The sequence below is a fragment of the Numenius arquata genome, chromosome 2 (assembly GCF_964106895.1).
Source record: "Numenius arquata chromosome 2, bNumArq3.hap1.1, whole genome shotgun sequence".
NCBI classification, from domain to species: domain Eukaryota; kingdom Metazoa; phylum Chordata; class Aves; order Charadriiformes; family Scolopacidae; genus Numenius; species Numenius arquata.
In genome coordinates this window covers 95,827,410-95,841,091 of record NC_133577.1, presented here as the reverse complement: position 1 = coordinate 95,841,091, position 13,682 = coordinate 95,827,410, and the positions used below count along the sequence as shown (strand labels likewise).

Below are 13,682 nucleotides of genomic sequence, written 5' to 3'. Positions count from 1 at the left end.
TGTCTTTGCCCCGCTTGGTTGACTACAGTAGACAGGACCTTATGCAACTACAAGGATGTACTCGGGTGAGTAATTAGCATGGGATGTGGACACCAAGTTTTAAAACCAGTATGGCATCACAGTGCCATAGCTCTTTGTCTCAGTGAAGAAGAGGAGCATCATGGATCTGTCGCAGCCCAAAAATACAAAGTTGTGTTTTAGAGGAAAACCACAAGTGCTCAATTTGTTACATTTGCTGGTTTTAGGATTTAAATGTGTAAAAGGTAAATGAGCAATGGTGCAAGTATTTTGCTGCATGTTAGGCAGGTTGGGCTGAGAAGGGATGTGGGTAAAATGCTGGCACACAGACCAAAAATTGCGGCTTCCTTTTTGTCCTTAACTGGACTGTGGCTTCATGTTAGGACTTAAAAAGCTGTCACTGAAAGTCATGGCTGGGTCAAATGCATGCTCTTATTTATGGCGTGTGGTGGGGTGTCTGTCGTACTAAAAATGTTTTACTGACCTCTTAAAGATGTGCCATGCATGGAGAATCATTTTCACAGGATGTGGGGAGTGCATCTTCTATAGTTATTAATTCCCAAGTCTTATTGCAGTGGTAGTCGTCAATGTACAGGAGAGGCAGTGTCTGATTGATGCACAGATTTCATGGCTTTCCCGCTTGTCCTGCCACTCAGGAGTTCTTAACAGCTATGTCACCTACCGGAGGTTCAGAATAATTTATTTTTTGTCAAGAAAAGACACATCTTTCAACATTTCATTTATAGAAGAAGCCTTCAGACATTTTTACTTGTCAGCTGTCCACCCGAGATATTAAGAAGGAAGGGTTTTATTGTGGCAGAACTTCACGCAATGAAATGGTGCTCACGCCTGTGTAATAGGGAGGTTTCTGCTTCTCCGGAGGTGAAGGATGTGTGCCTGCACCAAGCCTGGGGTCATTTTGGGGAGGCATTGGCAGATGGGTTGATGCAGTGTCTGTCAGAGAGCAGACACTGCTGCACTGCCCGGACTTGGTTCCGTCCTCAGCCTTGTGAAGCAGCCCGGGCAGGAACTTAACCTGGCTTCGCCCAGTTTACAAGTTAAGGAAGCTGATTAAGATCATTAGTTTTTCATTACTGTTCTGATCATGACAAACTGATTATTTTTTTCTGCTGAATACTTGCCTTTATAGTGTGTTCTGCACTTTGAAGAAAACTTCAGAAGAGCCCTTTGAAAGCAGATGCTGCAGCTACCAAATATCTTGTGCTCAGTGCAGATACTCTTCAGCGAGGACAAGCATACACTGCTTGTTGAAGTACTGGTGCAGCACCTGGTAGTTGACTACTTGTTTCTGTGTAGTCTCAGCTAGGGTAGAATGATGTGAAGTGTTCTTTGAATTGTCATGTTACATCTTTCAAGAAAATAAACTCTCGGAGTTTGGGGAAACAGGGAGCAGAAAGGGCATCTAAAATTGGAATGCTGAAGGAGTGGAGTTGCCTTGAAGTATTTCCAGGGTAACTGGGAACTTGCTTTCATTGCAGATCTTATTTTCTAACTGACACTTGGATATTAATCAGAAAATCGTAGCACTTATGGAAGTCTGAAATCAGTTCTAGAATTTTTTTTTACCATCTAAATTTAATTAGAGTCATGAGTAAAAAGTAACACTGCAATAATTTCTGAGTGCTAGAGAGGGGTGGAAAAAGTGGACCTAAATCTGCCATGTTGAGATAATTAAGCAATGTCAGACAGGACTCAGGGTTCCCCAGCGCTCCTGCACACTCAGAACACCATCTCCAAAGTGCAAATTAAAATGGGAAAGGACTACCGCGTTTTCCATCTACCTTACAATTTCCTCCCTTTTGCTGCTGCTAACAGGGGAAATTGCTAAAACCAGTATAGCAGTGACCAAATATGGTTGCATGGGGGAAAAAAATGGTTACTCGGAAGTCCTCCATGGCAAGAATGGGTTTGTTTAACAAGCTTGCCTGCATTTTAGTACAAAGTCGACGGTGACGATCCCAGGGTCTGTAAACCTGTGCACATCCAGCATTTGTTTTTACGCTGAACCATCAACTTTAGGACTACCAGCTGCTGCTCCTTTTGTTCTCCATTTCTTGCCATTTGTCGCTGTAGTCTGATGGGTACGTCACTCTTCTCAGAGGAGCCCTTCGGAGGGCAGCAGCCTGCACCCCACTGTAAGGAGACTCCATGGCCAGTTGGCCACCGCATCTAGTAGCTGAGGAGCTTAGGGCTGTGGGCTCAGAAATACCCCTGGAGGTATTAAGATACATTTTTTGACTTCTTTGCACTCATTTTACATTGGCAGAGGCTGGGTGATGGTTCACATTATAATGCTCATTTCATCATACAGGTAATTAGCTCTATAAATGGTGCCCTGAGTGGCAGGGAACTTTGTAACTATGTCCTCAAGTCTGTTCCAGCTTTAAAAGAAAGTGGCAAAACAGAAACCAAGAAGAAGTTATACTAACTTTTCAAAATCAAATACTATGAATTCTTCACTAAAATAGTAAATTCACAGGTAGAGAATTTCTACAAAACTGTGGAGATACTTTTTTTTTTTTTTAAAGTTCCAGGTGACCTGAAATAAAAGCACAGCAGATACGTGTTACACATATGGAAAGATAAAACCTGCCAGCGGTTTGTCTATGGAGATGTGCTGGGTTTGGTGGGGTAGAGTTAATTTTCTTCACAGTAGCTAGGATGGGGCTATGTTTTGGATTTGTGCTACAAACAGTGTTAGTAACACAGGGATGTTTTAGTTACTGCTGAGCAGTGCTTAAGCAGTGAAGGCCTTTTCTGTCCCTCACATCACCCCACCAGTGAGTAGGCTGGGGGTGCACAAGAAGCTGGGAGGGGACACAGCTGGGACAGCTAACCCCAAATGACCAAAGGGCTATTCCATACCATATGACGTGGTGCTCAGTATATAAAGCTGGGGGAGGAAGAAGGAAGGGGGGGACTTTCAGTGTGATGGCATTTGCCTTCCCAAGTAACCGTTACGTGTGATGGAGCCCTGCTTTCCTGAAGATGGCTGAACACCTGCCTGCCCATGGGAAGCAATGAATGAATTCCTTGGTTTGCTTTGCTTGCGTGCACGGCTTTTGCTTTACTTATTAAACTGTCTTTATCTCAACCCATGAGTTTTCTCACTTTTACCCTTCTAATTCTCTCCCCCACCCCACCAGGGGGGGAGTGAGCAAGAGGCTGGGTGGTGCTTAGTTGTCAGCAGGGGTTAAACCACGACAGAAGAGCAAGACAATTGACTGTCACACAGAAAAATGATACCTTGTAGTTTGATTTAATTTGTAAACCAGATAGAGCATCTCAGGAGCAGTAAAACCACCCCACCTGTATCATAGTGCTGTGTTCACTTCAGAGCAGCCTCTCTGCTGATTCCCACAGATCATCCCGTCAGCAAGGCTGAGTTTCTCTCCCAATCTTGTGGCAGTGACATGTGTGTGCCAAGTTCTGCTGTGCCCTGGCCTGGCCGCCTCCACCCTGCCCACTGCCATCAATGCAGCCCCTCCAAAGGGTTCATGCATGCTCCTGCTGAGCCTGGTGAGAACATACTATTTCACTCACCCATCTAAGCTGCTGCTGGGAAATGATCTCTGTTATATCTACCAACTTTTGGGAAGGTTTTGAAAGAGATTGAGGCTGATCTCTAATGGCACTGACATGAGCAGTCTGAGCTATGCCTGCCTTTCTCTTCCCTGCTGTGACAATACCTTTGGAGCGTAACCGACAGGAAACACTTTTTTTCCCTCTATGGGTTAGTCTTTCTGTCTGCAGAAGTCCTGGTACTGAGACATGGTGACTGGGAGGGTTGTGTAGCCTGCATGTAAGAGGGAAAAAGACTGCCTGCTTTGATAGCAGTATGTCCGTTGGATTGGCGTAAGCTTCTTGTAGGCTTAAGTAAAAATACTAATCCCAGCATGAGTAAAGTTAGTGACAAATCTCTATTGATTTCAGGGAGGTCAGAATTTAACTTACAAGCCTTGATCTTTTGCTGACATGAATTTTCTGGGAGACGCGAGCTCGACCATCAGTTGATGCTGAAACTGCTTTTAATGCCCCAGAAATGAAAGGGTTCTTTTGTTCCACTTCATGAAGTGGTGTAGCTGAAATAACATTTCCTTAGGTGCTAGTTAAAATGTAAAATTTACAATCTAAACACAGAAGAATAAGCATGTAAAAAGGACATATAGAGCATGTGCTGGGTGAATTCTCTTGAGTAGTTAAGAGACAGTCTGTGTTCTGCAGAGAAAGAATTTTCTATACAGAGAAAATAACCAGAAGGAAGGATACATTTCATCTACCGATTAGAGCAATCACAGCAGTCTATAATCACCAAATTAAATAATAGACTTATAGAAATCTGTGGCCAGGAAGGGGTATGTTTTTTTCTTGTAGAGTGCTCTTGTCAATCCGGCATTCCAGACATTGCAGCAAAGAATTACTCAGAGGAGACCCATGAGTCATTTTTCTATTCTACTGGCACATACCTCAATTGGTAAGAAGAGGAGAAAGATTTGGGCATATTGAGTTTCCTTTTCATTTTCTCATGTGCCCAAAATTTAAGTCTGCAAGGAAGGGCAGCTTTGCGTGGTAGCTTTAACAAACGTAAAAAATCCCGGATGGTCTAAATCCTTCAGAAGCTTCAGAATAAGTTGTCACACAGGTCCTGACAGTTTTTAGACACCTACGGCATGATCGCCTGTCTGCTTGGCAGGCAAAGATGCCCACAGACTCCTCTCTCTCACTCTCTCTCTTTTTCCTGTTCTTTCCTCTCCGAGGCTACAGGCCCTTGCCATGAATGCCACGGCTGGGGTAGCTTCTGGTTTGTTTTGTTCTTCTTAAATGTCTTTGGGGGCTTGTCTGATGTGGATTCTTAGCTCTTCTTTTGTGTGCTGGTGGTTTGCAGAGCTGATTTGCTCTTCTGGAGGTGGGGCAGTTGGATTGCAGGAGAGCATCTGCGCCCGCAGCGGGAGATGAGGGCTGGGTCAGGCTGCTGAAAGACCTTGCATCAGACCACTGAGGCAGAGGAGGCGTCTTGCGCTTTGTTCTCTCTTCTCTTCTGGTTGGCACTGCTTTGGGGATGAGCTGGGATTTTACTTTCAAACAAAACAAAGTTCCCTCTCCTCTAAGGGGAAGAAGGTTTTGTCCTCAGAGTGCCAGCTCCTGTGACCAGGAGGACAAAGGCTCAAGTTCTGGTAGGACGAAGTGCCAGCGCTTAGTTAGGGGTGCAAAGGAGCAGCGGCCGCAGAAGCAGTGGCACTCAAAATGTGGTGCAGGCAGTTTGCCTGCTTAAACCCACGGTCACTTGGCAGTAGCACTGTGGCAAGAAGTGTCCTGCCAAGTCATGAGCTGGCACCCTGCCCTCCATTCAGGCTCGAACTGTAGGCAGCCAAGTGACCAGCAGCTGTGGCTGTGAATAGCAGGAGGGCGTTAGCCCAAGAACAACAAGAAGAGCTTCTTCAGCTACATATAGAGGTTTTCTTGGCTCTTCCAGGCTTGTCTCCCCATTCGGAGGGGAACTGGAAAGTGGAAGGTGCCCTAATGCAGCCACCCCTTTTGGATCCCATCCCCTGGTTCTGGATGGGGGGGCATGTTGTTGCTCAGTCTGTGGCTGCAATAGGTAGGAATGTGTTTGCCTGAATGTGCAGAACAGTTTGTAGCTGCAAGGAGAGAATTTGTTCTTTCTCTGCTCTCTTTGTTTCTGAAGGGATCTGTTAACAATTGTCTTCATCCTGCAAATGGCTTCTACACCATCTTTCTGGCTAATGGCTGCACAAGGACTGTTTTTATCTTTATCTTTATGTGTCCCAAAATGCTTGAATGAATGAGGTTTACAGTTTTTAAAGGGGTTGACAGATGTCAACAGGGGCTTCAGATTCCTGACCCTTTGTACAGCCCTTCAGATACCAGGCGTGGTTCTCACTCCCCATCCATTTCCACAGGCTACCACAGCCTGGAGATGTGTTCTGTCAAACACAACCTCAACCGTGTCCCCAAAAAACCCCAAACAAACAAAAAGTCTGAAATGAATTCTCTGGGAAATGGCACGAAGCCAAACAGAAAATTTAGAGCTGGGGTGTGCATTGCAGAGATTTCACTTTGAGTGGGAACATGCATAAAGCTGTATGCTCGATGTCCTAAGTGAAATTGGCTTTGGGGTAGAAGAAAGTCCACAAAAGTCCTGCCTTCAGAAGCTCAAGGGCATCACTTGTCTATGCAGCCAGACTTCTTACTTGCATGTTGAACGCAGGGAAGTGATTTCCACTAGTCTGTCATAGAAAGTTAATATTGTGGGACAGGCTCATGATCTATTTAAAGGCATTTCTGCAGCAGCCTCTGAGATCCTCACCCTAGCATCTCTCATCAGCTGTCAGGCTGGTGGAATTTCCTGGCTTTTGAAGTGCTTGTGGTCTGGGAAAATGGCAGCAAGGACCTGGAAGAGAGCGTGAGCCAGACTCCCTGCTGACCACAGAGCTTCCCTCACCATTTATCATAGAAACACTTAAATAGCTTTCTAGCCATGGCTCTGAGAAATAAAAGCTTGTCCAGCACTAGTACCTTTAGGCTCTGTATCTCAGAGAGGAGTATCAGTGGCTGGGACAGAGCACTCACCACAGGGCTGATACCTCTCATCATCTTTATCTTCTTGTCTGCTGAGAGGCAGTTTAACGTCCCCAGCAGGTGTGGGAGTGCTGATCCTAGGGATGACATGACATTAAGGACTACTAACTGCACAGGGGCACCTTCAGGCCCCCATCAGTGATTCCTGCTGCGGTTTCTCTGCTGGCAGCATCCTCGGTGGGCTGGAGCTAAGCACTTTCCTGAAACAAAACCTAAAGTGCAGATGTTGGCCAGCTGCGTTCAGCTGGACCAAAGCTCTGCCCATCTTGACAGAGAAGCCAAAAGCAGGTCCTTACAAAGGCAGAAGGCTGGGATGAAACCGGAAAGATCAGTCCCCCGATGCAGCACCCCAGCTTCTAGCAGCAGCCTCAGAGATGAGCCATTCCTGCGCTAAGTAACTGAGGTGCAGGGAGAGGCACGTAAGACACAAGTGTCTTCAAGGAGGAACTGCAAGATGATTAATGCTTCAATATCTGCTTAATTACAAGTGCATGTCAGTAACCCGATGACTTTAAGGTCTGAATCTTTTCCTATGGAATATGATCTGAATATGATCATAAATGTGAGAATGAGGGACGTGTGTTGGTAGCTCACTGGGGTAAAAAAGTGACTCAGTTGTAACGGTTTGGAAATACAAAGTCTAAGATAGCTTATATTGTCCTTAGTGCATTTGATGAGACATTTCTGAGTGTTTTAAAACTAATCTAAAATTTTAATTTATTTGTGAAGGACATATTTAAATAAAGATGGGTGGTGATACGGCTTTGTCTGAAGTTACCTGAGCAGATAAAACCTGCAAATATAACTATGCCTTGTGAGAGCCTATTTGTACTCTCAAATAGTTCTGACGAGCTGCTTGCTTTTATAATCATTTGCAGGACTGGGCCCTGAGGCTGTTTGTATTATTATCCAGTAATACTACTGGATTAATGTGTCTGCATAGTTTGTATATTGTAATCAGGACTTAAATATAGCTCCTTGCCAGGCAGGGTGAGGCAGGAGGTGGGAGGCTTGCAGTGCAGCCGAGGGGGTGACCAAGGAGAGGTATCTGGCTCTGCAGCACTTTCCAGAGCTTGGAGCAAACACCAAAACCCATGTGAGCACAAAAGTTATTTCCACTTTAAGGGGAGTTAAGGGTGGCAGGCTGCAACAGCTCTTGGGGTGTCTTGGGCAGGAAACAGCTCATGGCAGGCATATGACAGCCCCACGAAGCATTCATTAGTGTTTCTTTGGTCGAGAGTTGGTAATGAGGGTTCATGGTGGTCTGGGAGGTCTCTCAGGGCTGGCAAGATGAGGCACAGCCTTGTGCAGCGCGGCAGGAGCCCTGCAGCATCACAGAGCAGGTATGTGGGCGTTGTAGTGGGGGGCAGTCTGCATGCAAAGTTTTGGTCTGGCAGGGGGTTAATTTGGTTAATACTGCGTATCGACAAAATGTACGGCTTCTGAGGTCAGGAGGGGGGTTTCTCATGGCTTTCTGGAATGTTTGATGGAGCCCGGGGCTTTGGTGCATGTGGAAGCAAAGGTGATGAGTTTTGTTCCTTGCTGGTGTGTGACCAGCATCATCGTTGTGTGTTACAGAATCACAGAATCACAGAATATTTTTGGTTGGATGGGACCTCTGAGATCATCGAGTCCAACCAACAAAAAAACCAAAAACAAAACAAAACAAAACAAAAAACCAAACAAAAAAACAAAACAAAAAACCAAACCAAACCAAAACAAAACAAAGAAACCACACCCAAAAAATCCCAGAACACCAACACCAAAACCAAACCAAACGCCCACAACCACACTCCACCCACAAACACACACAAACCAACAATCTCGGGCACTAGAGCATGCCCTGAAGTGCCGTGTCTACACATTTCTTAAATACCTTTGATATACTGTTACATTGCAGTATATCTCACCATAAGTGCCTGCAGGTGGGGCACTGGCCTATAACTGGCTACACATACCTTCTCCAGGGTTATATGGTGTCTTAATGCAGTGCTAGGTCATTATTTGTAGTACCGTACTGTGTGCAAAGAGGTATCCTTGATGAGTTTATTTCTGATCATGATTTGGGTGATGTCAATAGTTCAGCTTCATCCACTCTGCACTTAACTCTCAAAACAGCTATAATCTTGTCTCTCTTGTCTCTCTGTTTTTCATAGTGCACTGATTGAAGCTCTTGTCAGAAGAAAATAAAGATTTATTGAAAGGTTAGAGTTATATCTTGAAGGCTGCCATAAAGAAAACCTAATTTTATTCTTAATGCAGTAATTCTAGAGGATGGTGTCAATGACAGCGTAAATTTGAAATAATTTTTAACATGAGAATCTTTAGAAATAAAACTTTACTCAGAGGTAATTGACTTAATTACATTAGCTGCTTCCTTGCATTGGTCATGTGTGCAAATCTTGGACAAAGGATGAGGGTTTTTTTTCCACTTGATGTGAATTCAGTCTGTTTAAGCTGCAGTGGAAATGGATGGGATTCCCTTTGAACCAGCCCTTGGCCAGAACCTTGGCCAGAAAACCAGTGAGTAGGACTCAAAGCTGCTGTACAGAGAAGGAGAAGGTGTTAATTCATCCACGGTTTAAACGTTTGTGTTCCTGGCACAGAAAAGCCTGGCAATCATTTGACATCGGCCACCCCACAGAGCAGAATAGGACAATGTCATTGTCCATTACAGCCGGTATCAGTTTGACTTTGAATTTAAATGTACCAGCAAAATAGAGTAAGGACAGGCGCCCTTCTGTTGCCTGCTGCACCTGTCTCTGTGTCTGTGGTGTTTGGGCTTTACTAGTTTTTAACTTGGCACCTTCTCGGTGTATTGAGTATTTATTTCCTTGAATATAGTGCAACAATTTTCCGTGCTGATCTTTATAGCCCCAGGGAAATCACACATGTGGATTGGTTAAAGAAGATAGTGCTGCCTTGGTGCATTTTTCCATAGCAGTAGGTAAAGGGTAGTCTATGCTAGTTAATAGTACTTGGATTATTGTGGTCTTGTAATGCACAGCTACTCAGACTGGCTGGCTGTTACATCAATGTTTGTTGGGGTTTTTTTGGGGGTTTGGTTCTTTTTTTTTTTTTTTTACAAATCCACAGCTTTCTCTTATCAGAAGGTGAAAAACACAACATTTGCTGATCTGATTTCTTATTCATTGCTATCTCTTCAGTCTGCCAGTATGGCATTACACAAATTATTAGTAAAAGAAGAATTTAAAAGTGCAGGAGCAGAAGGACATGAAAGACTGGAAGGAGAACTGCTATGCTGAAATCTCTTCTGGACAGACTCTGGACAGCTGGCATGAGTGGGGTGTGCATCTCCCCTCTTTCTCTTCCAGTGGGAGGCCAGAGGCTCAGCCTTTTGGAACCAGCACATTCTTTCTCCTTGCCGAGATTCAAATAGCCAGAAGTTGTGGAACTTCCTTCATAAGGCTGTAGTCCCCCTGTACCCCTAACTTACCACCTTACTCAGAGTTTGGACACCTCCAGCCACCATCAGCTTTCAGAGATCATGCTCCAATTTTGTTTTCTAATATACAAGTTTGAAGGAAGCCACTACTGTCCACTGGAAATCCAGACAGCATCAGAAAGCTAATGCAATTTCTCATATTGTATCCATCGTCCCTTGTTCATTGTTTCCCGTATCTCTATTCATATATTCCGGTTTCTAAAATCTCTCTTTCCTGTTGCTATGGTAAAAGCTGGCCTAAAAAGGAAGAATTATAGCAGCAAGATCCACTGACCTACAAAATAGTCAGAACATAGTTGCCCTATACGGAGCTCTGCTTTTAAAGTTGTAACTGGTAGAAAATCTATAGTGGGGAAGGGAGATGGCCAAAGTACAGGAACAATGTACATGGATTTGGATTTAGTCAAAACTCCAGTTTATGGGCACAAATGCTGTTTCCAATCAGTGAATCTGTAAAACTGGTTTCCTATATGCAGGAATTTTTCATGATTGCAATAGTAAAAGCAGTGGACATCCAAAAAAGCAGTTTTGGGGTTTTGTTTCTGTGAATAACCTTCCAGCTTCACTGTGATTTTCTTCTCTATGTACATGAATGTCATTGATACAGTGTTGTATTACACTGGCTCATCCTTGCTGGAGGCATGGTCCTTTTCCAACGAACTGATTTGAAATGAAATGAAAACCAGACCATGAATTTTTTGGTTCACCTCCCAGACTATAAAAATGGATGGTCTCATTAATGATTAACCCAGCAGCTGGTTGCTTAAAGGAAATCTGGAAGAAAACACTGCAACGTCTCCCTCCTCCAGTAAATATATTGGTTTAGCAGTTTTCTGTGCTCATCCTACCTTATTTCAGTGTGCACATTACTTGAATCCCAGCAGAGTGGATCTCTGCCTTTGTACCAGGTTTAAGATCAGTAAGGATGCATTAGTCCCTAGCTGCATCAGATACTTTATTGCAATGTTATTACTACTTACTGGTTTGCAGTTCCCTGTGATGTTAGCACTGGGTTTTAGAATGCCTTTCTGTTTCGAACCAGTGGGGCATCTAAGATTTCCAGCATCTTCTTACCCACAGCATGGTTCCATCATTATTGCATTTACATGGACATCACTTCTGGCATATAATTTTGCTATCGATAAGTCCTTGTTATAGCATTAAACTGTTTTAAATATATATACATATATTATGATCACAAAATGTTTATTCCTGTGTTTACTCCACAATGCTGGATTACAATGTGCCTGGGCAGCTGACAAAACTCTAATGAACCAATCTCTCAAAAGAACCGGAGGGATGTTTTTAGACTAAATGTTCCCAGAATGTGATTAACTGCTTAGCACTCAAGAAACGAAAGTACCAAAAACAAAAACCTAAAAGAAAAACCTGACCACATAGCAATTGTGCATATGGCAAACAGCATGCGATCCAGTGGTAAGAAAACTGGAGGCTTTTGCCTGTTCCTCTACGCAATCACTGTTAGCATATATTCTCTTCTAAGTTGACTGATTTTTATTTTTTTTTTGGTGTTTATAAGTAGACCTTAGTCTCTGGAACATTGTGCAATTTTTCAAAGAGCTATCACTAAAAATAGGTACACTTTTTCCTCTATATTTGCTATAAAATATTGGTGAATGCTTGTATACTAAACCATTTCCCTCCGTGGCAGCGATGGGGCAGACACAGAAGCTCATCTGTGCACAGTTTTATGGTGGATAACACCTCCAGAGTTTATCACAAGGTTCTTCCCGCGGTGAACGTGATGATACTAACCATCACGGTCCACCTGGCAGTCAGTAGCTGATCCTGGCCCAAAGGGTGCTTGTTCAGCCTGCCGTTTTTCAGGGCAACAGAAGGAGCTGCTGCCCAGATGGTTGCACGCTACCTCCTGCAAGGAGATCACTCCGAGCCAGATGTTGTGCTAATGCCAGGAAGAGGATGGGAGAGGAAGGGGGAGGCAGATCTTCTGCTCGTGTGAGCCCAGCAGAGTCCTAAACCATTGCCATAGCAGTTTGTGAGACAGACAGTGGGCAGGATGGTGCTGTGACCTGGGATGTGTGGTGGTAGAAGTGAGAGCTGCCACTGCTGCATCCCACCGCAGGACCTGAAATCCAGATGCAGCTGGTGTAGCTGCAGAGGCTGAAGTACCCTGGAGTGTTTGTAATTTTGGTTGGTAACACTCAATTCTCATTTGCTTTCACTGATCTGAGTGGATATGTGCTTCTTTCATTAGAGATCCGAGCTCAACTCATCGAGCAGCAGAAATGCCTGGAGCAGCAGACTGAAATGAGAGTGCAGCTTCTTCAGGATCTGCAGGATTTCTTCCGCAAGAAGTCAGAAATAGAGATGGAGTATTCCAGAAACTTGGAAAAATTGGCAGAGAGGTTCATGGCAAAAACAAGAAGTACAAAGGACCATCAGCAGTACAAGTAAGAGAGATTTCCTTCCCCCTCACCCACATGTTAACCATTGCTACTACATTAACGTATCCCTTTCATGGCGTAGTAATTTGTGTGCCAAACAGAAGTGGTCAGGTAGCATCTGGCAAAACGTGTGCACAGCATATTTTCTAAAGTTTTTCAAATGCATTACTTGTTGGCATAGTCTCATGGTTATTTTCCCGATTTAAGCTGATTAATGAATGCATTTGCCTGCCCCTGTTATGCTTAGGGGTATAAGTATTTTGTGCTGGGTCCTGCACTTGAGTCACAACAACCCCCGCACAACACCACAGGCTTGGGGAAGAGTGGCTGGAAAGCTGTCCTGGGGAAAGGACCTGGGGGTGGTGGTTGACAGCCATCTGTATATGAGCCGGCAGTGTGCCCAGGTGGCCAAGAAGGCCAATAGCATCCTGGCCTGTATCAGGAGTAGTGTGGCCAGCAGGACTAGGGAAGTGATCGTCCCCCTGTACTTGGCACTGGTGAGGCCCCACCTCTAATACTGTGTCCAGTTTTGGGCCCCTCACTACAGGAAAGACGTCGAGGTGCTGGAGTGTGTCCAGAGAAGGGCAACAAAGCTGGTGAAGGGTCTAGAGCACAAGTCTTATGAGGAGCGGCTGAGGGAGCTGGAATTGTTCAGCCTGGAGAAAAGGAGGTTGAGGGGAGACCTTATCACTCTCTACAACTCCCTGAAAGGAGGTTGTAGGAAGGTGGGCGTCAGTCTCCCAAGTAACAGAGGAAACAAGAGGAGACAGGCTGAAGTTGCACCAGGGGAGGTTTAGATTGGATATTAGGAAAAAATTCTTCACAGAAAGGGTTGTCAAGCATTGGAACAGGCTGCCCAGGGAAATGGTTGCATCACTATCCCATGAGATATTTAAAAGATATGTAGATGAGGTGCTGAGGGACATGGTTTAGTGGTGGACTTGGCAGTGCTAGGTTAACAGTTAGGCTCGATGATCTTAAAGGTTCTTTCCAACCGAAATGTTTCTATGATTCTGTGATTTGTGTTTGTAAAACTGAAAAATAAGTACCTTTTTCCGCTGTCCAGTCAGTGCTGTGCTATAGATACACAGACAAAGCTTTTGTTTCAAGAGAAAAGTCTTTTCTAAACACATCTGGCAAAGGAAAGGTTA

The 13,682-nt window shown here is 44.4% G+C and overlaps 1 protein-coding gene across 2 annotated transcripts in view; it reads left to right on the top strand.

The window, feature by feature from the left end:
• Window positions 1–13,682, top strand: part of SRGAP1 (SLIT-ROBO Rho GTPase activating protein 1) — a 151,730-nt gene that overhangs the window by 63,655 nt on the left and 74,393 nt on the right. For both annotated transcript variants that reach the window (XM_074144412.1, XM_074144411.1), the window contains exon 2: window positions 12,342–12,537. In XM_074144412.1, coding sequence (XP_074000513.1) covers window positions 12,342–12,537 — 196 coding nt within the window. The remainder of the gene's footprint in view (window positions 1–12,341; window positions 12,538–13,682) is intronic.